The sequence below is a fragment of the Diadema antillarum genome, unplaced genomic scaffold (assembly GCF_040938485.1).
Source record: "Diadema antillarum isolate AM-2024a unplaced genomic scaffold, OU_Dant_1.0 seq00000377_RagTag, whole genome shotgun sequence".
Taxonomy (NCBI): Eukaryota; Metazoa; Echinodermata; class Echinoidea; order Diadematoida; family Diadematidae; genus Diadema; species Diadema antillarum.
The window spans coordinates 740422-765067 of record NW_027271376.1 but is presented as its reverse complement, the minus strand read 5'-3'; the positions used below and the strand labels follow the sequence as shown (position 1 = coordinate 765067).

General features: G+C 38.5%; 1 protein-coding gene across 1 annotated transcript in view; it reads left to right on the top strand.

The window, feature by feature from the left end:
• Positions 1 to 24646, top strand: part of LOC139731529 (dihydrolipoyllysine-residue succinyltransferase component of 2-oxoglutarate dehydrogenase complex, mitochondrial-like) — a 51585-nt gene that overhangs the window by 23042 nt on the left and 3897 nt on the right. Inside the window, exons 6-12 of the mRNA XM_071642411.1 lie at positions 764 to 819; positions 5938 to 6046; positions 8128 to 8310; positions 17437 to 17522; positions 18226 to 18323; positions 22249 to 22379; positions 24064 to 24131. Coding sequence (XP_071498512.1) covers positions 764 to 819; positions 5938 to 6046; positions 8128 to 8310; positions 17437 to 17522; positions 18226 to 18323; positions 22249 to 22379; positions 24064 to 24131 — 731 coding nt within the window. The remainder of the gene's footprint in view (positions 1 to 763; positions 820 to 5937; positions 6047 to 8127; positions 8311 to 17436; positions 17523 to 18225; positions 18324 to 22248; positions 22380 to 24063; positions 24132 to 24646) is intronic.

The following is a 24646-nucleotide window of genomic DNA, read 5'->3' as shown; positions in this document are numbered from 1 at the left end:
TTCATCTTTCAGCATACCCTGTAGCTGTGATCAGGTCTCAGTTTGTGGCTTGGCTGTTATCATCTAAAGTGCCTGATACATATTTGATAAGACATTTCATGGAATAGTTGCCATGATGGGATGGTCTCCTTTGCTTCATCAAATTCTTCTCGGGGGCGAATTAAAAAGATGTTGATGATTTTGTAGTCATGTAATGAAACTGAGTATCAATGTGTGATTGGAACATTTTTTTTTTCTTTTTTTAAATAGCAGATTAGGTGTGGCTGGAAAGAACTGTACGAGTACGAAAAATGTTGTCATGTCGCTGTATAGTGCAGGCAATCTTGTTTCCCTACCATGGGGCATTTTGCTCTTATCCATGTGATTAGAAAAAGCAGTGGTTTGGTTTCAATATCTTTGATTTTCAGTGTAGTCTTAAGAAAATGGTCTCCCAATACTCTGCATTTCAGAGCATTTCAGAGCTATCATAATGTCACTCATTGTGTGTAGATACGGGAGTGTTGGGATGATTGGGGGGGGGGGATGTGAGTTGACGTGGGGTTGAAAAGGGGACAGTACTCGGAGACTGCTTGATACTTGGGTGACATCTCATCCCCTTGAGATTTAAACAGAAAATATTTGGTAGTTTTTATGAATCACTTGATGCCAGTGACCCTTCCATGTCTGTTAATTGAAGTTTCTGTCTGGAACATAATGATTGCTGAGGACAGTTGAGGACTAAATGTGTATTTCCAACTGTGATTCTCATCTTTTGCCCTTTCAGAGGTTGGTGACTTTGTCGCTGAAGATGAGGTGGTTGGTGAGATAGAGACAGACAAAGTAAGTACACCATGTGTCACTCTGTTCTATAATCCCCTTACCCATACAATGGACTCAGACAGTGGAGTGCATTATGAGCGTATCAAAAAGCTTCAGTGAAATCAACCTTGAAGACTTTCTCTGATTTGAGATACCTGTAAAAAACAAACAAACTAGAATAATACCACAAACACATTACTACTCATACAGTAGTTGGTAGACAATTTTGAGGAAATGAAATATTTGGGTCTGGAGAAATGAAAATTGAGATTCATACTAAGATATCCAGACTCCCTTACCAGTGGAGTGCATTATGAGCATGTATATTTTAGAAAGCTTCAGTGAAATCAATCTTGCAGAATTTCTCAGATTTGAGATACCTGTAAAAAAAAAAATTAACTAACAAAAAAAAAAAAAAAAAAAAAATCACCACTAGCACATTACTACTCATACAATAGTTAGTAGATAATTTGCAGGAAATGGAATATTTGGGCCTGGAGAAATGAAAATTGAAATCCAGACTAAGATAATAATACTGGTAACTTTCACTGATAGCCAATACTACCTCATCAGCTTGTTGGCCCATGCATATCTGGCTATTGTGATAGTTGTAAACCTTGTGAGATAAAGTGGCACAATATGTACTATTCACCATTTTTATACCACCACAACTATGACATTGTACCCCAGGGTAAAATTTTGTGGAAGGGTGATATCAGAAAGTGAACGTAGATCCTTCTATTCCTTTTTGCACATCATGCTATTGAGAAATTTTACTCATCAAACTGCTGGCTAAGAACTAAATTGTATATTTCATTTTTGGAACTCCTGATATAGAGGAAGGCGGTAGCTGAAGAAACACCATTAGGGTCAGATATTTGTCTAAAAATATGTTTTCATTTCAATCGAGCCTCATTACCCATAGACTACGTGAATACTGTAAAACCAGACATTTTTGCGTGCAAGAAACTTCTGCGAATTTCGTGAGGAGCCAAGATTCGCGAGGAGCCAAGATTCACAGAAATAAAATGCACCCAAAGATGTGTTCATTACACAATGCACTGAATGCCAGTGGCAATTTGCGATAGTATCATGCTGCCAAAAAGGCCGTCGGCTCCAATTTGGGAAAGTTTCATGCTGCGAATTTGTTTGGTTTTACAGTAATCATTGATGAAGGACACATTTTGAACATGGGAAATTCAGCAGCATACAAATGGGAATATCAAATGTTCCTGTAAGGTATAGTTTCCACATAACTCTTTGACAGTGTGTGTCTGAGTTTACTACTAGCACCGGACATGTGGTATTCCATTAAGCACAATATCTAAATAGTAATCACAAAAAAGACCAAAATATTTACAGTGTAGGAAAAATGCGGAGCAAATTTAGATGCACTACAAGTATGTCAGAGGTCTCTGCAGAAAAAGTGCATGAACCTTTGGGGGAAAAAATCTTCCTGTTTCAGTGCTCTGTGCTGTTAAAATAGCCTGCAGATTGTGTGTGTGTGTGTGTGTGTGTGTGTGATTGATTTACAATGAACGCAGAGATAAGCTTAGTTCCTGTAGAGACTTCTGACCTTGCAAACATTATCAAATGTTGGCACTCCTGATATACAATCCCAGTAATGGATATCAACGAGAGTCAAAGTCAAGAAACAGAAGAGCATCTTAAGGAAAATGGTAGGGGTAGGTAGATCTTAAAGGAAACATCACAGAAGTCAAGGCCACGAGTGCTCGAAAAACCTAGTTATATCTACTCATACTCCCACCAACTGAGTCGCTCAAGTAGCATTACTTGTCCTTCATTCTGATTATAAGTTCAGTTGATTTGCATTTGTCTCATTGATTCAGTAATAGTGGTGTTCTAATTTCAATTTTTTTTTGAAATATAAAGTTCTACCAGTTCAGATAAATTTATTTCTTTTACTAAAATGTATGTATACTTCATAGTGATGAATAGTCAAGTATATCCTTAATATGATTTTTTTTTTTGTAATTTTTCAGTATTTTCTTGTACTTGATTAGTGAATATTATCAACTATTTTCTGTGGATAGATATCAAGAAATTGCAACATATTGAATTTTATGAGATTTCTCCCTTCCCATGGTTTCAGTTTAATCCATTCTTGACGTTTGGTTAACAAATTTTTGTAGAATAATCAGTTTCCTGAAGATTTCAGATGTGGGCATCTGTTTTACGTCAACTCAAATCATGGAAACATATTTCCAATCCAAAAGGACATGGCCAGATCTTGCCCACCAGTACACTGTAGACTTTCACACAATATTCTTTATATTTTATGTATCCCAGCACCACAAAAAGTTGCACAGGTTTATAGCTTTCCAGGCAGACACATACATGTACATGATTTGGGGCACTCTTGGGACAGTACATTACAAGATTTGAGGTAATTTTGGTAAATTTGAGGTTTTGGTATTTTCTAAAGCATTTGTGAAATGTAAGCAATTTATTTTGCAAGTTTTGTAGACTTCTTCATTTTCCATTGATGAGGCACATTGGAGTGTGCATGAAAACATTGCACCCAACTTATAAAGCTGTCAGCCGTAACATTGATACTTTATAATGATAATGGCTAGAATGTTCTTAATGAATGTATGAAGTTAAAGGTTCATATAGTTCCTTCACAGTGGTTACCATGAGTTCTTCATTTCCTTTGTGTTCACACATGGCAAAGGATAGCTTGGTAGTCATCCTTGAATCAGTCTTTACTGCCACCGCCCCCTTTCATAAAAGTAGCATTCCTGCATGTTTAATTTTACATAATTTATCATGGTGGGTTAGGTGAATCCAATATTTATGTTTGATTATATCATTCTAAAGTTCAGAACTTTCTCTTTCAGAATTCTACCTCAACTCAGAATTCTTCCTAGCTGTGTTTTTCGTTTCTTGCAGCATGGTCACGTATGTGATCAATCACTATGAAAGCATGATAAAGTTGCTTAACGACCTCATTTTTTAGAAGTAATAATTTTCCAAATTCAGAGGCTTCCTCAAAACCTGTAACTGTCCCACTTTGTTTGTTTGAAACCTGAATTAGAGACAGAAAAAAAGCCACCCACCTCATGAACTTTCTTGACCTATGTTCATCCATAATTCAAGATCAACTCAAGTTTATTTATATATTTTCATTTTGAGTTATTGTTTTTCATTTCTGAACTTTATTACATTTGTCTCTTCCTGCTGTTAATGAACGTGATGTCAATATTTTGTTGTAAAATACTAATATAATATCGACTGGCCTTGAGGGGGATACAACATTTATTGCCTGAACTAGAATTATATTGCCTGAGTCGAAGACTCAGGCAATACAATTCTAGTGAGGGCAATTAATGTCGTATCCCCCGAAAGTAGACAGTCCATATCATTATCATTACCCATTTCAGGCATCTTGAGCAGCAAAATAAATCATTACAATGCAAATTTTAACAATTTTCCACTCAGCGCCAGCTCGAGCTCTACACCACACTGCGCGCTGCATCCCTATACACCCCTATCACACAGACGCAGGGATCGTCCCCTATTTTTATGTGTTAGCCTGTAATAGTGGAAATTTTTGCGGTGTTGAAATTTTCGCGTATTTTGCGCAACCAGACACTAGCGCGAAAATATGAGCGCGGGAATGTTTTTGTTTGCCATATGTACCTGTACTTGGTGTCTTGATTCCGCGGAAATAAAAACACGCGAAACTCCTCTTACCCGGTCAAGCGCGAAAAATTAGTTGCGCGAAAATAACCACTTTTACAGTAACCTGTGGGAATTTGCCTTCTGTCGCAAAACTCTGGTATGCGGCGCGTGTAGAAACAGCAAGGCTTATACAGTAACAGCAATCATCGTTTAGTTTTAAGTGTTAACCAATGAGAATTTGCCCTTCGTCGCGAAACCACTCCACGAGAAACTGTCATCAACAGCAAATTTTCCTCACTGGGAGCTCAAGTGCCCGGATGCTATATTCCCCTCGTTTTTAACACACAAATCCCATAGGCGTTTGTCAAAGAGGGGAATATGGAAAATTGCTTCTCTTCTCCCTGCTAGCGCGTTATCCCGCGCGTAGGACGAGGAGAATACAATTTCGAAGAACCACAGCTCAGATGCCTGATACGGGTAATAATAAGTATTATTTGCAGAAATGCAGAAATAAAGTTAATTTTTTAAAGTAATTTCACATTATCTTGCTGTTTTCTTGCCTCTGATATCTATGACTTTGTCAGGGTAATTTGTTAACAGGTTATATGCAGGTAGTATTACAAATTCAAAATACTTTTTTTTTTCAATAATTGGCACTGATAGGTTTACGCTGCCATTCATGGCAACAGATTGTGTGCACAAAATATGATGAGGTTGAATTATGTTTAATCATAATTCTATGCATAATTTTTTGTCCTAGCTTGTTTTCAGTCTTAGGTGTTCATCAATTGGCAAAGTAGATGACCCATATTGATGCAACTTATGTGTTTCTTGATAATCCTTGAAGGAATATCATGGAATAGATCTACTTGTCCCACTTTCAGCTTTACTGGAGAAAGTAAACAAATACAGACAGGATTGACTTTAGGCAGGAACCTTTCAAGTTTTATCTGGAATTAATGAATTTTGGCCCTAACCTCAATGTTTAAAATGAATGATGGTATGAAATTTGATTTAGACACAGTTTAATGTATCTTGGTAATGACATGACTCTGGCAATGTTTATTTCCCTGCAGAGCAATTTGCACATAGTAGCATTTTTGTATAAAGACTGCATGTATTGAGTCACTTTTGTGTTTCTCATCATAATTCTTGTGAAATGGCAAGTAGCCTAGTTCTATTAGTTCAGTAATTAGTTTTTGCTCATGAGGGGACTGCAAACTACAAGCCCTGCGTTGCAGCAGTCCCCTCCATTTAAAAAAAAACTTTGTTTTGGTACTTTGATAAAAGTCGCAGTTTATTTCTGTCCATAGTATTTTCTCTTATTGTAATGTTGCACTGTTTTGTATAGTTATGTATATGGAAATGTTATACTGTGATTTGCATGTTGATGGAAATGAAATGAAATTATGTGAAATACATGTCTTTCTGACCATTAATTTGTCAATCTTTCTCTCTCTCTCTCTCTCTCTCTCACTCTTTTTGTCACCATAGACATCTATCCCAGTGCCGGCACCATGCAGTGGTGTCATCCTGGAATTTCTGGTTCCCGATGGAGAGAAGGTTGTCGCCGGACAGCAGCTCATGAAGATTCAAGTCTCAGGTAGACAAAGAGAGAGAGAAAGAGAGAAAGCAATCATTTATCAGATGTCCATGCATGGTAGTGACTGCTGCATGTGTAGTGATAGGTGATAGAAGCTGGTGGTACTGTAAAAGTGGAAATGTTCACAGTGTTGAAATTTTCACACATTTCTTGCAACCAGAAACTAAAAGCATGTGAATATTTTTGCTTGCCATATGTTCCAGTAGTTAATGTCTTGATTCAGCCAAATCAAAAACAGGCAAAACTCTTCTTGCCTGGCCGAGCGCGAAAAATTATTCACATGGAAATATCCACTATTACAGTATGTGACTTCCAGGTTATCTACGAACTTTATAGTGTGATTCCTATGGAAGGGGATTTTGTGTGTGTGTGTGTGTGTGTGTGTGTAGTTTTTCACGCTCAGCAGGGTAAAATTAGTTTTGTTTTTATTTCCATGGAATCAAAGAAATGAACCATGAAATCATATGCAAATGTATTTGCATGTTTTTGTTTTCATGCTAGTTGCATGTTGCGTAAGATGCGTGAAAATTTCCCCTTTTACAGTGCATTATGCACGGATCATGAATCAAGCATATGTCCAGAATTATTTGATGCTTTTCTGTTTCTAGGGTTTGTATAATGTTTTTTTCGGCACTACATGGTAGACTTTAACAAAATATTCTGGTCTGACAAAGAAAGAAAGATAGGAATGAGCACGAGATATTGGAGTATTCTTCCCTTTTTCTCGTACATATGTGTACCAGTACTTATGGAAGTAATATGATTGTGTGCCTAATGTACGCCTGCTAGTAGACTGATCATGGCATGACTTCTCTCAAGACAAATTATCAAAAGGGAGTTTGAAGTTTGAAGAATCTTACAGGTAAAACAAAAGATGACGGCGTTGCTGTAAACGCTACCTTCCTTTAAAACTATACGCCTTGAGTAGGAAAGCGAAAAACGTGCAAATGTGGATACTGCAGTATCCTATTTCAGATGAGAGATGCATGGTTTGAAGGTTCAGCTTCACTCGTGTTCTTGGAAGGTCTGAAGTGGTTGTCTGTGAAAAGTGCAGGCACTTGGATTCATGATTCCTCCAAGGAGGATGTGGCTAAATGCTGAGATGGTGAGGCCACAGAAAAGAATTGAGATCAGTTTGTGACCTCGAAATAGAGCTGCTAGATATGTCATTTATACGGACTATAAACAGTCAATCCAAATAGCACGGCGCAATACTGTATGCTCAGTCATACCAGTACATTACTTGAAGCTATGTCATGTTTTGTAGATCTTGTCATTTTCTACTAATACCATAAATTTCTTCTACTCTGTTCAAACCACAGGAAATACCAGTATGTATAAATAGAACATTAGAGGTAAATGATGGACCAAGGAATTACAATGATTTTTTTCTTGCAGTTGCAGTAATACAGATATATTAGTATGTATATATACATTGTACTGAAGTAAAATCTGAGAACTAGCCGATAAAGTCTGGGAATGATCTTGTTTATTTTTTTTTTTTTTTGGGGGGGGGGGGGGAAGGGAGGGGTAGGGAATTTTTGAGAATTTATGAAGTGTTGATTTGAAGAGTTAGATATTCAATGTCCCACGTTGATTGTATTAGCCAGCATAATAGAAATGATAATTGTCCAAAGTGTTGCTGAAGATTAGGAACTCCGTGAAGTATGTCAATGAGTCATAAAACAAGTTTATTTAATAGTAGTGCAATGTTGTGATTTTCAAGAATTTGGCTGTTTGACAGTTATATCACCAAGAAGTCTTCAGTCATATCATGAACAAACAACAATGTTTTTTTCGTGATGATCTCCCATATGTGTAATGGGGTCTCATATCAAGTATGATTCTTTTTGACTTTCACTGCCAAGTGCTGGATACACTGGAATATATAGAATAGTGTACAACTGTGTGTGTTCATTGAAGTCTAGTACACTCATTTGTTTGTTTTTTTAACCATAGTTGGAGTGATTTGTGCGCGTGTATGTGCTTATGTACCACTTTTGTGTCCAGGTAATGAAAAACATCTTTAAAACCGCAAGCAACTGGTCATTCATGATGCTTTTTTTGTGTGTGTTGTTAAGGTGATGCCCCAGCCAAGGCTGCAGCACAACCTGCCGCAGCGCCCTCAACTCCTCCACCTGCTGAGGCTGCCCCGCCCACCACGCCTCCACCCCAGCCTGCTCCAGGATCATCTGCAGGCCCCATACCAACCACACCCCCTCCTGTTCCACCAATGCCAACATCACCTATCACATCAAAGCCAGGTTTGTTAGTGTCTTTATTGGTTTGTTCTCTAGATTCCCAAGATGATGTCATTTTTGTTGCCATTGTTTTTACTGATTTCTAGACAATTATTTTTCCTAATTTGTAGACTTTTCTGTGACATAGTTTTGTAAATGGTATGTGTGCTGCTACATGACATTCCCCAAAAATGTTACTTTCTCTAAATAATGATGAACCAGACACGAATTATCACTTATAGAGGAGATAGTATTCATTCTTCTGCGCATTAAAACTTTTTGTTGGCATTTGATCAAGCTGATTGGGTCCATATAGAGTCTACAATGACTTTGTATATTCCATTTGATTGTGATAACATACAATTTCAAAAACCATACCTGTGAAAATAAGGTTTTCATATCCTTTCCAGGCAAATCCTGTTTTATGTCTCCTATTGCATGTAGTGATGGAAAAAAAAAAACCAAACAAACAAAAACTTTAAGGTGTTTGCTATGAAGTGATGGTCTTTGATTATTTAAAGTGAATGGTCTGTGAAGAAGATCTAAAAACATCTAGTGTTTTGTCAGGAAGTTACAATCATATGCATGTAAGCATATTACTTGTAGTGGGGTTCATAAAGCCATGAAAACGTAAAGCATGAAAACAGAAATGTGTAGTTATGTGCTTTATTCTCTTGCCACAATGGTTCTATGTTTTGAATGTTAGAGGCATGTTTGGAATTTACACCATATTGATGATGTATAGACAAGTCAATACTTTGATTGAAAGAGGCATTTCCGTCAAGAAAGTCATAAAATCTGTAGCAATTTGCACCAAAAGCTGATAAGTATTACATCTGAAAAAAATTTTTACAATCATATGACTAAAACAGCTATTTTGAGCTGCTTGCAGGAAACTTGATGTGACCGGTCGACACTTGAGTGGTTGTAACATTACACTGTATCTTCATGTCTGTATTTCTCTTGAGTTCCCTCTGAGCTGTTGCTACATTTCACTGTTTTCTTTCCAAATAACCTTTTTTTTTGTCCGACGGGTTTGTTTGCTTTTGAATTATTATTTTGCAGAATTGATGGAAGAAAGACAGAAGTAATTTTTACGTTTTAAAATATCAGCGATTGAAGCAAGAGAATGCATGACCATCTGAATGGGGGTGAATCGTTCTCTGAGAGGCATGTAGTGGGCATATAGTTATTTAGTTCTTTTGATTGTGGCATTGTTTGTTTAAAACTTTTTTTTTCCTTTTGCAGAAAAAGAAAAACAAAAAGTGAAAATGAGAGAAAACGAGGAATGTACTTTTCTGACATTGGATATTCAGAAGTTATCTGGAGGTAGTGTCGCGGAAAGAAATTGTCCTGTGAACGGAGAGGAATAATATCTCTGTAGAAGTGAAACTAGAATCAGCTGATGTGTCATGCATTTCTTGTCTTGTTAGTCAACTACTGAAAGGTCAGTGACCTATACAGTGTACCCTTTTTATTCGGCTTGTTTGTTTTGTTTGTTTTTGCTGCGGGTGAACTGAGGTCTGAGAACTTTTAGGGCAGGCTATCTTGATTGACAGGGCATGTTAACTGTTTAAGTTTTCTTCTCATGGCTGTGTGAGTAAGGCATGCCAGACAAATGAAAGTCTAATGACATGGGGGGGGGGGGGGGGGGGAAAGAAAGAAATGCAACCAACATTTGAAAGGTTAAGTATGGTCACATTTGGAGGGGATTGTAGGTGCTATGTCATCTTGCCATTCAACCCATTTTGCCACTGCAAGTTCATTCATATTTCTGTGAATCATTGAAAAAGATCCTCTACAAGTTTTTTCTGACTCCTGCAGATGAGTTCGAGTATTTTTTTATGTATGTTTTCTACGAAGGATAAAGTCAAGGCTGCTTTTATCAACTTTCCCATGTTTGAAACACATTTCAATACCCACTATCCAAAGTGCATATTGCATACGCCTTTCAGATCGTATTGTGCAGTTTGACCCAAGGAGCAGAGATGTGTAGTTGGCAGTGGTTGGTGTGGACAAGTCTGAGCTAAAAATATGTTTCAAAACGACATTGCATTTATCAACCCAACCGGAATGTGTTTGCGATCACCCCCTTTTTTTTTGGACATTTCAGAAATGAGTCTTCAACCCCTTAATCAAAACAGCTTTAATCAACTGCCCAAAACTCCCCAAAAGTGCCAGAAGTGAGCTGATAAATGCACCCAAGGAGACAGCAGTTTTTGAAAGTGTAGCACAAGTGTCAAAACATTCTAACCAATCAAAATATGGTCAAAGTGAAATATATTTTGGTTATTGCATGTTGCAACACTCAAGTAATACTACTGGATTAGGAAAAAAAATACCAAAAGACAAACAAATAAATGGACTTTTTATACCCCCGCCAAACGAAGTTTGAAGGGGGTATATAGGAATCAGCGGACGGTCGGTCGGGCGGTCGGTCGGGTGGTCGGGCGGTCGGGCGGTCGGGCGGTCGGGCGGTCGGGCGGTCGGGCGGTCGGGCGGTCGGTCGGGCGGTCGGTCCGTTGCAAATCTTGCGTCGCGAACTACTTCCTCAGTTTTCAACCGATTCCCATAAAACTTGGCACAGATGTGGTTGTAGATGTGCAAGACATATTTTTTTACAGTACCCAAAAGTACGTTGCCATGGTAACGGCATATTATGGGCAAAAATGGGTACAAATCTTGCGTCGCGAACTCCTCCCACAGTTTTTGATCAATTTTTATGAAATTAGGTACAGATGTTCATCTGAATATGTTAATGTGCAAGACACATATTTCCGCAGTGGCAAAAAGTGCGTTGCCATGGTAACGGCATGTTATTGGTAAAATATAGGGCAAAATGCTTCATGGCAAAACTGCTTCATCAGTGTTCTTCCAATTCTCATGGAATTCGTATTGAATGTTTGTCTTAGGATATAGGTCAGCATGACACATTTCTTGACAGTGACAAAAAGTATGTTGCCATGGTAACAGCTCACATATTATGAGCCAAAATGATGGAAAATTTTGTGTTGCAAACTACTTCCTCAGATTTTTGCCCAATTTCCATGAAACTTGGTACAGATGTGTGCCTTTGGTTGTAGATGTGTAAGACGTATTTTTCGACAGTACCCGAAAGTACGTTGCCATGGTAACGGCATATTAATGGCAGAAGATCAAGGAAAGATCTTGTGGATTTAACTACTTCCTCAGTTTTTTGACCAAAGCTTATGAAATGTTGTTTTGACCAAAGCTTATGAAATGTTGTTTGGTGGGGGTATAACCAGTCGCTGTAGCGACATTTCTAGTTTGTGCTTGTCTCAATGATCGGAAATTAAGAGCTTTACATCTTGGATTTAAAAGTGTCATACACCTGTAATTTGGGGGAAACTTTGAAGCTAAAGACTAGTTTGCACAGACCAGTAGAGAGTAACCTGTGGGGAGAGCTTTTTTTTTAAGTGTACATATTTATGGAGGACTACAATTTGCTCCCAGTGTATTATGTTTGTATGTTTTTGACACTGACAGCCAATGAACTGCTAAATAATCACAAGAAAATCAGTGTGGTCACATTATCTTACATCTAAAAGGGGAGGGGACGGATCTAAAGCTAGGTCATGTTAGGAAGATTTGAATGTTCCGTGTGTGTTGCAGAAATACCTTCTTTTTTAATTCCTCTGCCTTGAAGGTTGAAGAAAGCATCTTTGAAAAAAAAAATCATTTTAAAACCATGTTAATACCATTCTTCTTCTTTTTGTTTGTGTGTGTGTGGACTTAACACCCCTTTTGCCGTACTGTAGGTGTTTTGCTACCAAAGTATTAAAGTAGCACTAGGGAATGTAAAGGGTGTTTTCCATTGATAACAACAGACAGTGGAGCTGTAATATGATCCTACCGGGGAGTCACTTTTTCACAGATAGGTGGAGAGGGATGGTTTGAAAGAAAGAGAGAATGGTATAGGCGTTCCTTTGTTCTTGTTGTTTTTTTTGTTACATTTACATTACATTTTAAAAACTTTTACATCCTGTGCCAACATGAGGGAAGCTCCAGAATGCCTCTGTAAAGATACAAGGGACATTAGTGGGAAAGTTTCATTTCTCCGTTTAAGACCAGACGTGAGATTGATTCCAAGATTCAACACATGTTGACAGAAATGCCTACAGCTGAAGTTTCCCATGTTCTCACAGATAGGCTACTGCCTCCCACCGCCCTGAAATTATTTTCGATACATTCACGTTCTTCAAGTACAAGTTTTTTTGCCCCTTCCATATGCAGTGGTTGAATGATGAAAATAAAGTCAGTGTAGTTGCTGAGGAAATTTAGCAGCTGAACCACGCATTGCTATTTAGTATGTGTGTGTGTGTTTTGTTTTATTACTTTCTCAGTCAAAAGAGATTGTATATATTTAGACTATGTTTGCACTTTAGCTCCACTGGAAGGATTCTGTAACTTCCCTGAGTTGCGATACCCAGTGGCTTGGTAAAAAAGGGGTGACTAAACCAAGACAGATTAGATATAATGGGATAATTTGATAATTGAAGATAATAAGTACAGGTTCTCTGAGCCATTTCTGGGACTGTCAGTTGATAGGAGGGCTTTTGTCGCCCTCCAATCTTGCTGATTACAAGCATCCTGTGAGGATAAAGCTTGCCTGACATTCTCAATTGTCAAGCCCAAACACTTAGGAATCACATTAGACAGTCAGTTCAGACATTCTGGTCGGCATTAATCCCGATAAAACCAGGGGTCACTGAATGTACTCGGGGAGAAATAAGAAAGTACGAGCCTGGGTCACACGATCGCCATGAGGTGGCACAATCACGTAACAGTTGCGAAACAAATGCTTTTCCCCCCTTTTTTCCCTTCCTTTCTCGTCATCTAGGATTGTCACTGAGAAATCCTCCTAATCCAGCTAAATTCTGTTTCTGCCATTTTCCAAAATCAGATTAAGCTGAAATCTTGGTGCATTTTGAAGCAACTGTTCCCTGCGATCTGTGTCAGCCAGATTTAACACAAATCTCATTTTCTGCTCTCTCTGACAGTCATTTGTGAAGGAATAAAAAGTCTGAAAGTTTCAGAAAAGAATCGCTTGACTCACAAATGTAATCAGCTTGGACAATAGTCCTTATAATACCGGAAATTCCTCGTTTGAATCCTAAGAATGGTTATTCCACAAATGTCATGATCAATTTTTGGTTGTGCCTTCCACGGTCCATGGTGCTAATCCTTATTGACTGAAATAACCCCACACAAACTCACCTCTCTAGGACAATAAGCATGGGCATTACGTAAATTGTGATCTGTCATACGATTGTAGATGTTAATACCCATGATGGAGGCAATAATACTCATTTATTTTTGTTGCTGCATTTGGCATAAATTTATGTCTCTGCATGACTGAGTTGTTTGTGTGTGTGTGCATTTGTTCCTGCATGTATAAGTGTGTGTGTGTGTGTGTGTGTGTGTGTGTGTGTGTGTGTGTGTGTGTGTGTGTGTGTGTGAGTGTGTATGGGTGTTTGTTGTCCATGACGTGACAAATGATAAAGAAGAAAACAGGAGTAAACCATTTCATGCATGGACAGTTTGAACTAAGACTTAAAACATATGCACAGGTAGCTCTGTAAGTTTGATACATCCAGGTTATCATGCTAAAAGATATTGTAAGTGACAGGCAGTTTAAAAACATGTATTCCGCCAAACAGTGTTCATTGCCTGTAACATGTGATTCACATGCTTGCTTGTGGAAGTACCATGTGCGTACTGACATGTTCACACATGGCATTATACCCTGCATATCGAAGAGATTTACCTTGTATTCTGTGAGCACTAAGGTATGGTTTATGATTCATGTTCAAGCATGCAAACCTGTTTGTATGAACATAGATTTTGCTTGAAATGAGATGATACCTGTGTAAACAGTTATGAGACAAAAAGGCATGATAAACATGATCACACAAGCGATTCGTGCATGAACTGCTTTAATATTAGTGTACAGCTTTAGTCCATAAATGGTATGCATGTACCGGCGGGTAGTCATCCTATTGTTGAACTCAGTTTGTAAGTAGCTTGAGACAATGTATGTTGGGGTATGTGGGCAGGTGTATGCTGTATCATAAGGGTTTCACTGTGTTTCAGAAATTTTAGCAGTAGTTAGCACTCAGATTCCACCCAAACTTGTTAAAAATACATGCCCTCATGCACTCCTTCAAAAGTTTGCCTGAGGACATCATGGTACCAACAAGTTGTTAGCTTCCCTGTCTTTTACCTTCTGCCATAAACTTCCAATATTGGCAGACATTTTTGCCTTTTCTTCTACCTACCGTCTAAGTTTACGGTGGCACTTTGCCGTAGACGCAGCCCCCTCTGATTGAATCACATCCCTTCCCGTAAAGTCTTCTTTTTCTCATCAATCACTTACTGTCTTGGATTATTCATTGCAGGCATGTCTTTGAGGGTGATTTCCAGTCTTCAGCAAGCCTGGAGTTTGCTTTTAATGTGAATAATTCACAAATCTTTGCTCACACATCTCCACCCAAGCACCCTCATTACGCTGTGCCTATCAGCAGACTGCTTTTAGCCTTTCTCTCTTGTCGCAACCATTTTTATAACTTTTGGGTCAAGATTTTATGGCAACTTCTTTGCGATTAAGATTTGTGCACTCAGGCTTTTATTACCGTATTTCTCTTCGATCCAGACTGAAGCGATAGAGCTTGCATAAGAGGTTTCCTGGCAAAACTTGTGTGAATAATTGATCAGGTCTAAGTGCTGCTTTCCTCTTCCTCGTGAGAAAACTGTGCTCAGAGAAGCAAAGGTTAATATGGCTCTGTGTGTTTCTGTTTGTGTGGATTTCTGGTGTGTGTTTGTACACCAAAGAAGTCCATTTATAAGTCTTTCTGTCTGTTTTTAACCCTTCTTGGGCTTGACTCTACCTTCTCCATTTCTTGAGTAGAGAGTCAACTGGGTTTCCTTACCGACTACTTTTAGCAGAAGTACTGACCCTACACACTTTCATCCTGTAGATGTAGAAAGGAGGAGTCGGTTGAGACTACAAATTTGTTCCACTGTCAGTTTTATGCCTACGGTGGGAAAGGTGCAAAAAAGTTGATTACAATTTCAATTCTTTCTAATGATGAAGGGCAATGCAAAAACCAAGTTGAGATACTGAAGTCACCACTTTTAATGGATGCTGTGTGTACGTAAATATCATCCGTTTTCTCATTTTCTGCTTTGGTTTTCAGTGTCACATGGTTGTGATAACACCTATGATACTCTTTTCTTGTTTGTACTGCAGTTCACTGGCAATACTGTATTCTTAACAGTAATGATACAAAATGTACGCAAACATTGTTTTTTTTTGTGCAGAAATATTCTTTAGCTTTAATTGGTTTGGTAACTCTTTCTGTCTTGTGGGCAAGATGTTGACATACAATGTCAGTAGGATTTGAAGATGGCAGTTCAGAGAGGATTAATCTGGCTTTGTGTGTTGTTATCTTTCAGTCATCATTCGTGTGTTTTCCTCATTTTCTTTCTTTCTTTGTTTCTTTGTTTCTTCTTTTTTTTTGGGGGGGGGATGGGTGGGGGTCTATCACAGCCTTGAATGTCATTCACCAGCAGCAGTTTGCATGCCTTGTGTATTCACAGAGAGAAAATTATGCTAATAGCAACCATCTGGAACCATCTATACACCATGCCACTGCCATGGTGTGTAGTTTGTCATCATCTTGTGCTGACGTCAAACAATGAACGAGTCAAGAATGTAGGACTGAGTGAAAAAAAAAAGAACAAAAGATGTAGTTGAATGAAATAGGGTATTCTTTGATAGCAGTGCTTAATAGTGTGGAATAATCTGCTCTTTATGCATTGATGCAACTTGTTGATTTAGTGCTTCTTTGGCTTAGCTGTACAACTTCTTGAGCATTATGCTTCATTTGCTGTGTACACACCACAGACAAAATGGGATCCTTCCCCCCCCCCCCCCCCCCATAATGTCATGAAGGAATTTTTTGTGACTTTTTTTTTTGGGGGGGGGGCAGAAAATGTTGAATAACTCACATTTTAGATATCAAGTGCATGAAATGTTACTTCATGTAGGTTCACAATCGTTTACATATTTTGTAAAATTTCCTCAACACCGTGTGCCATATGACCTTTTTGCACTCAAATTACCATGGTAATCACTGAACGATTTCTGATATTATTCTTTTTGCGAAATTTCACGTACCTGATGTTTTTGCAGATTGCTTATATTCAAAGTATAATTTTTTATTTTTTTATTTTTTTATTTTTTTTTTTTGGGGGGGGGGGAGATATTGCTGCGATTTGATTTAACCTGAGGATGCCGGTATTATGACATCGTATACCCTGCTCAAGTGTTGGTGATTTAATAGTCTGCATCCAAATAAATGCAGACAGTACTAAAAAGATTGTGTTCACATAACCATGGGAAATCCACACTATGTTTTACAAGTGCCCATTCTACAAGGACATGATTTTTCAAGCGATAATCATGTCTTTCGCATTAGCATGTCACTGTGCATCACCGTGCAGCTAGTAATGTTGGGGATTGATAAACATGCACATCAGGCAGCACATGGTGCATACCACACATATGGGAAGTCAAGGAACCTTATGACCAGATTTTCCAAATTTTCTTATATGGTGAATGTATCCATGTATTCTAACTTGAAGAATGTAGATAAAATTAGTTCAGTAGAAATCATGTTATCATTTTTGTGTTGTTTTAATGATTTAGTATTTAGATCTGTATACACAGTTTACTGAAAGAGGCATTACATATTTCAATTAATAACAAACCCAAAAGACAAAAAGTTGTGTATAGACAGAGTTGTTGGGGAGACTTCACAGTACAGAGATCAGTCTGAGTTATATTGTGTCCATGGCCATTTCTGTTCAGTGGACATACATCATGTCTGATCAAGTGACTGTGTAGAACCTTTCATGTACTCTTTTCTCTTTTAATTCATGATGATCCACAAGTACCGCTGTAAGTGTATGGTGTATGGTATAGGCATAGCCATGTGAGATGATGTCACCACTCATGTATTCTTGGAAAATTGCCTGAAGAGAATTCCATTTTATGGAAGCCTGCATGAATATGTCATGGATCTGCATTAATTGTTACACACTTGTTGTTCTCCTTGTTTATTGCAGCTTCAGAGGTACCCATTCAAGCTGCCTCTCAGCCAAGCACACCGGTGGAGTACGCAGCTGGCTTTGCAGCGAGGACAGAACAGCGGGTTGGTAGTGATGCTTGGCAGTTTCACTTTTTACCAAAAACATTGATTTTTTTTCCCTATTTTTTGTTGTTGTTGTCTGAACAATGTTTTGAGGGTGCAAAATAGTGATGTCTTGACGTGGTACAACACGTATGAGATATATGTGCCTGGAATTAAATTGCAATTCAAATAAGATAGTTTCAAACTTTCAGATTTGTTTTACTTTAGTTCTGTTTATTATTTTGGTCTTTCTATACTGACTCTTCATATCTTCAAAAGTCACCCATCGAGTACTCAGTAATGCAGATTGAGCAGGTCCAAAAGTGCTCAAGTGAAACATTTAACATGTGATCTTTAGGTCTTGTATGTGTTTCAGTCAGTCAAGAGTCTGTTTTGTTTCTGTTTTCACACAGTTGTGCAAAGCTGTGCAGCTTATTTCTGTATTTCCAAACTCACAGTAACACACAGTATTCCACAATGATGGACCCATATGGAAAGTATTTGATATATTCTGCTGTAGTTTTTTAAATGACAATAAAAACCAGATTGCTACTTTTGGCACTTTGTACTTCAGTAGATTGAAGAAGACACTGAACATCTATGAAAAGTCACTCTTTCCTTTGCCATACTGGTTGCATGCAGGAAAAAATATATATATAAATGAAAGTCTGTACTGAAACACTTCTTATTGCTGTTGTTGTTGTTGGGTTGGTTTGTTTTTCAGGTGAAGATGTCACGCATGAGGCTAAGAATAGCACAGAGACTTAAGGATGCCCAGAATACCAATGCCATGCTGACAACCTTCAATGAGCTGGACATGAGGTTAGAAGTACCTTCAGTTGGTATTAGTAATGCTAACAATGTCAATGCAAATTTTACGACTACTACTGCTAATACTACTGAAAATAAAATTACATTGATGATGATATAATGAAAATAAAAATGATAATGATTGTAGCAAAGGTAATAATTATAACAGCAGTGACCATTCCTGATACAGTCTGACCTCTGTGATCCAGTCATCGTGTTTCCAGATCACCCTATTATCTGGACGTCAGCTAGCGCATTATTGTCTTAGCCTTGTCATGCGTGCTCAGAGTGAAATGTTACTAAAACCAAACACAAAACAACAATTCACTTGCAACATAAAAGTCAGAACATGAATGTGGGGTTACTATGACACAATGTATATTTGTGACCCGCGACAACGGTTTCAGGCAAAAGTCGCAATAGCAAATTTCATCCTAGGCGGGGTACAAAGATCTCTACCATTATTTTTGTCGATTTGGGTTTTTTGCAGAAATCGAATCTTTGATATGTTTTCTACATCTACACTAAATTTCGTAGCATAAGACTACGTTTTTCCTATCGAAAATGGAATTTTAAGCACCCTATGTTGGATCGCACTCGTCAGTTTCGAGCTTCTTTTGAACGCCGCGCCAATATCCCCAGCGTTGCTACGGCGCAAGGTCTCGCATGCGATTGGCTGGTGCGTCGCGCACATTTACATAATTCGGCTTTCGGAGACACCAGTTGCAGTGTTTGGGGAATGCTTTGTCCACGCGTGCATGTGATTACATGCTCCATTGTTCTTGCTATAGTGGTTTATACGCTGTAGTGCGTGCTCTTCGTTTGGCTTTCTATCCAAACTATTCTACCGCAATGTTCGACAACGGAAGTGAAACAAATATCATGTACGTAGCACGACATAATCGTGTGAAAAGAAAAAAAAAAACAAAGTTTACTTGTACATGTAGTAAAAATCATGACAGCAGATTGACTCAAGGGAAGGTACACTGTAGATGAGAGGAAAGGAGAGGTCACATGAAACCAGTTATATTCAAATACTACACATCAAGATCGCACGAAACTAACGAGCCATGTTTGTTTGTTTGTTTTGATATAATTAACACCACCAAACAAGGCAACATATGCGCGGCTTGTAAAAGCAAAACAAACAGGAAGCGTGATCTTTGCCAGCACTGTCATTTATCTGCCTTCAAAAGGGTCGGCAATGATAAAATCAAATCAACAACAATGAAAACGCGATTTGTAAATGTGTGGATTCGCGAAACGCTCCTGTTACATGCACATGGTCATGGCGTGTGGATGCCATTGCGTAATGCGTGCACCATACACATGTACACCATACGTGCAATTATCGTATCCGCCATCTTGAAAGACGTAATGGTAAAACAAACCCGAGCGAACCGCATTGTTTTTCTGCTCCATACGCTGAGCTGCTAGGAAGGGTGCCCGGGAAATTTGACTCTCTCAGTGATCCAATCAGAAGGCGATGTGGTTGCTAGAGGCGGAGCTTAACAGCGATTGGCACCATCGTACGGATGGGTGATTCTCACCTCGCATCGCCGCTCGGACATTGTCTTTGAGAAAGAGGTGAATCTTCAAAGCCCGTTTTCTCGCAATTTTGTCAGGCTAACAACTTAAAAAAGTACATTTAATTTCGTTTTCCATGCCCACTTATGGTGCCGAAAAATGCAAGTGTTTTATATCAATGCAAAGCTTAGGAAATGGGCAATGTGATTCAGTGAAAAAATGAATTTTCAAAATGCCCGACTTTTGCCTGAAACCGTTGTCGCCGGTCACATTTTACACTGCCGTACGATGCTGTCACTGAAGGGAGTGTGCCACTGGTCTGGTGGTCTGTTTAATTAGATGGTTGTGGGGGAGAAACCTCCCATATTTGGTACTCGTTGCTTGTTTGTTAACTCAAAGAAACAAAAACAAACAAGAAAGAGTAGTTTTTACGCATACAGCTAACTCTGCGTAAGTCAACCTTGACGGGGAAACATGTTGACTTAAGCAATATCAAACTTCTACGTATGCCCCCCCCCCCAAAAAAAAAAGTGTCCCTATCATAGAACGGGAGTGTCATGCGGCTACATCTGATTCAACTTGTCAGGATTGCAGATTGCCCCAGTGGACATGAGCATCTTGAATGCAAAGGTTCAGGTTGCAGACGCAAGAAGATTATTATCCCTTGATTTAAAATGTCATTAAGGCGTTCATGAAAAGAACATATGCGGGAATCCATTCATCTGGACCCACATTGCGCTATCTGTACACCTCGAATAAATCCTTAAATTTACGCTGTATAAACATGCTCTGCGATACAATGTGCATTCTACATTAACACAATATTGATGACTAGAAAAACAGGATATGCGACGTGAAAGTGCCTAGAGTATTTTCATGATTTAAAAAATATATATATATATCTTGATGCTTTTTGCCCAATGTTTCGAATATGACAATACATCTAATTATGTCCCATGTTAATGAATCTTCGCATCATCTACGTGATGTGGAGCAAGAAGGAAACATGTGACAGGCACAAAGAAAACCTTACAAAACAGACAGATCTTTGAGTACTTATGATTGAAATGAGAAGAAAAATGACTGAATAAAAAAGAGAGGAAGAAAAAAGAATGTGCAGCATCATACTGTCAATGCTAATGAATAGGTATTAATTAATTCAAATAAATGTGTTTATTTCGTGCTGACTTATAAACACCATTATAAGCACGTCCCAAGCTGATTTGGAGCAATGGAATTGGTTGTTCTCGTACAGGAAGAATAATACTTATCTTCGGCAGTTTGCTGCTCCATCTTAATGTTGGTCTTTGTTAGGCATCTTCATATATTTCTGATTGTATAATTTTGCATGATATATAATCGTCTTGATTTGTCATGAATTCAAAATGTAATGTTGAAGACATCCTCCTTCTCCCATACCCTGTACCTAAATCCAAAACATCTGCTACTATAGATAATCGCTATTGCTGCACATGTGCGCTGTGTGATTCATGTCAGGGAGATGCAACTCTTCCCGAAAAAAATAGCCTCATGGAAAAGTCAACACACTCATTATATAAATCATACAATTAGATCAACACAGACGAAGGTTTGATTTTCTTGCCTTGTGGCTTTACTCAATCTCAGCTGCACATGGCCTTCCAAGAAAACAGTCATGATGGTGTGCGCAATGTTTATGTAGTCTTCATGTATACGGAGATACATACAGAGCTTGCGTAGTAGCCAAGGGGCGGCAGCAAGTCTGGAGTCTTGCATAAACAAAATGCATGGTCCTTTTTTTGCAGTGATTGATTACACCTTGCGGCGTAATTCGACTTAAAAGGTTCAAATTTAATTACTTTTCTTTGAAAATGTCCTCAGAAATTGATCAACTTCGACGATAAGCCAACTAAGAAAAATCAGTTTGTACAGGTGAATAAATACATAAATCGTTGAATGAAAATTGGGATTTTCTATTTTCATTGACTTAGTTGGTTATTCAACATATGCACAGTCGGCTTACCGTAGATGTCTGTATTTCATTTCATTTCCACAGCATGGAACCATGAAACATGCAAATACGGAAATAAATATGGTCATGGTGAATTCACAATGGCTTATGTGCACCAACTTGCTAGAAGTGGGACTGGGACACCCTCTTCATACTCACAAAATGCATTTTGTTGGAGATCCATGCAAATGGGACTCACATTGCTGGGTCACACGCTTTCACTCAACCAGCACTGACTTATGCCTGACTTTGATCTAGGAGGGATTTAGCAAAACGTATGAAATCATTTAGAGTTAGTTATATTTAAAGAAGTGTGTGGATAGTTCAGCTAAGTAAGGATGAAGATGGCATTGCGTACATACACTTATAACAGAAAGTGTTTGAACCTTGTTTGTTGGTCCGTCTCGTTTGTCACATCAGCAACATCATTGCCATGAGAAACAAGCACAAAGACAGCTTCCTGAAGAAACACGGTGTCAAGCTAGGATTCATGTCAGCATTTGTCAAGGCCTCAGCCTATGCACTCAAGGACATGCCAGTGGTGAATGCAGGTTGGTAGCTTTGGTGTAATTATGGTGTACTTACGGTGTTACTAAAGATGAAGCTCGTGTATATCTAAGGTTTAGCTTGGATATAGGTGGGGTGAAGCTCATATGATAGCAATGGTGTAGTCGGGATGTTGAGAGGGTGTAGCCAGGGTGTCACTAGGATAAAGATATTACGTGGTATAGCTGTAGCAGGGGCAGCAAAATATTTTTATTTTTGTTTTTCTTAAATGGAGGGGGGTGGGGTTGACCAACACAGGGGGTCTGTATAAATGTTTCTGATGAGGTCCAGAGTTACTGTCCCTATGAATCTTGCAGGCAAAACCCCTATATAGTTGATGGGTTTTGTATTTTCTTTGTTTAAAGGCAAACGTGTGCCTGGGCTGCTGCTTCAAGCCTTCCTACATTTTCTGGTTTAAGATTTGGTCCTTGGGGCTCAGTGTTATTCCTTTGTAGTACTTTAATTTATGCTCTTTGACAAAACACTTCGTAATGAATGACAGCCACTGTGAATGCCCAGTTGCGGAGAAAGACCCAAAGCATAAATGACTGTTCTTCAAGTATATCAGAGGTTAGATCTATCTAGCATACATTTTGTATGGTGTGGCTTTGTTTTGTAGGGATTTTATGAAGAAAGAAGTCTAAAATGTTCCCCCACTTTAATTTTTCAAATACTTAAAGTACTGCCAGATTAAAATGTTCCCATATAGGTGTCAGACACCATATTGATTTGTCATGACAGTAGGGGACTGTCTGTATCAGATGCGAGGGCTGCAACCATTTCATGTTGGACACATGTCAGCTATTTATAAGTAGGCCCGAAGAGTTGTAGGTATGACCAAATGTGAGATATATATGCAGCAAGCGCCTCAAATCATTGCAAGGTGACAAACATGATGTTGGTTGGGTCTGTGCAATGTTTGAGGGGTGTCAGCTCTGGGGGGATTATCTGGCCTGTCACGCCAGGATCAGGAGTAGAGGGTGCTCAGTGGAGTCTTAGCCATCACCACAATTGCCTAATTCTTTGGTCCCATTTTTGTGGGTAATAACTAGTCCAGTCTCTGCTAGAGGGACAGGTCTTTCTCCGACGAGACAAAGGGAATTAAATCTCCCTCCGATTGTGCTCTCTGTTCCAGATTTCTCTACAACTTAATCTGTAGGTTCCTCCAGGGATTTGCCGGATCAAAAATATAATGCCGAAAAATAGAAATGGATGGACTATTTTGCAGTATGCTTCCCCCCCCCCCCCCCTCATATTTCATTGAGGAACAGGAGAGGTGAATTCTAAATCAGTTCCAGACACAATTTAGGGATTTTAAATTCATTTCTTTTCTGGTTTGAGGGGACCTTTTAGGTAATGTCCCTCTCTGCTGTTCACTTTAATTCAATAATTTTCCTATTTGACACACACATAGTTAAAACTAAGCAGTTGAATAATACATGATAAAATTGTACATGATAAAAAGATGTCGTTCATAACATTCTTTGTATTCTGTCTCAATTTGCAGCATTTTGACCAATGGCCATGTTCTTCATTGGAATTTTAAAATTATGGCGTCCCAAACCTGTAATATTTCCCACAAACAGGCAAACTACAAATGTTAGAGGGATTGCTGCAGACAAGGTCATGATTGGCCCATCATTGATAATTACTTGTGACTTTCTATATCTTCTCTTTTTGCCTCTGCAGTGATTGATGAAAATGAAATTGTTTACCGTGACTATGTGGACATCAGCGTGGCAGTAGCAACTCCAAAGGTGACATTTTACCACTGACTCATGTTTCTATGAGACTTTTCATAACAATTATGTTGCTTGATGCAAAGGGCATTTTACGTAGCATTTTTATGAGACTTGTTTGTAACAATCATATTGCTTGCTGTAAAGGACATGATCTACTGTAAAGAGTAAGCATGATATTCGTAATTGTTCACATTCTGCTTTCTCCCATGAGGCAGAATCCCCCCCCCCCCATTTTGGATGCTCACCCTGGAGAACATCCCTTCCTTTTCCTTGACTGCCATTACGTTTGATTTGGCGCAGTACCGTTTTCTGACTGCTGCTTGGTCCTTACAGGCATTGTTTTACGTTTGCAGATGAAACAAAATTCCAGCTTTAGTGCTTCAAAATAGTTTTGAAATGTGAGTTAGGAATAGAGACAACCAATGTAAAAATGTTAATCAGTATAGTCAATGGTAAATATTGTTAAATATACAAAATGTGAACAGTACTTATAATGATTTTTTTTCTACAATAAATCATCTACAGTTATC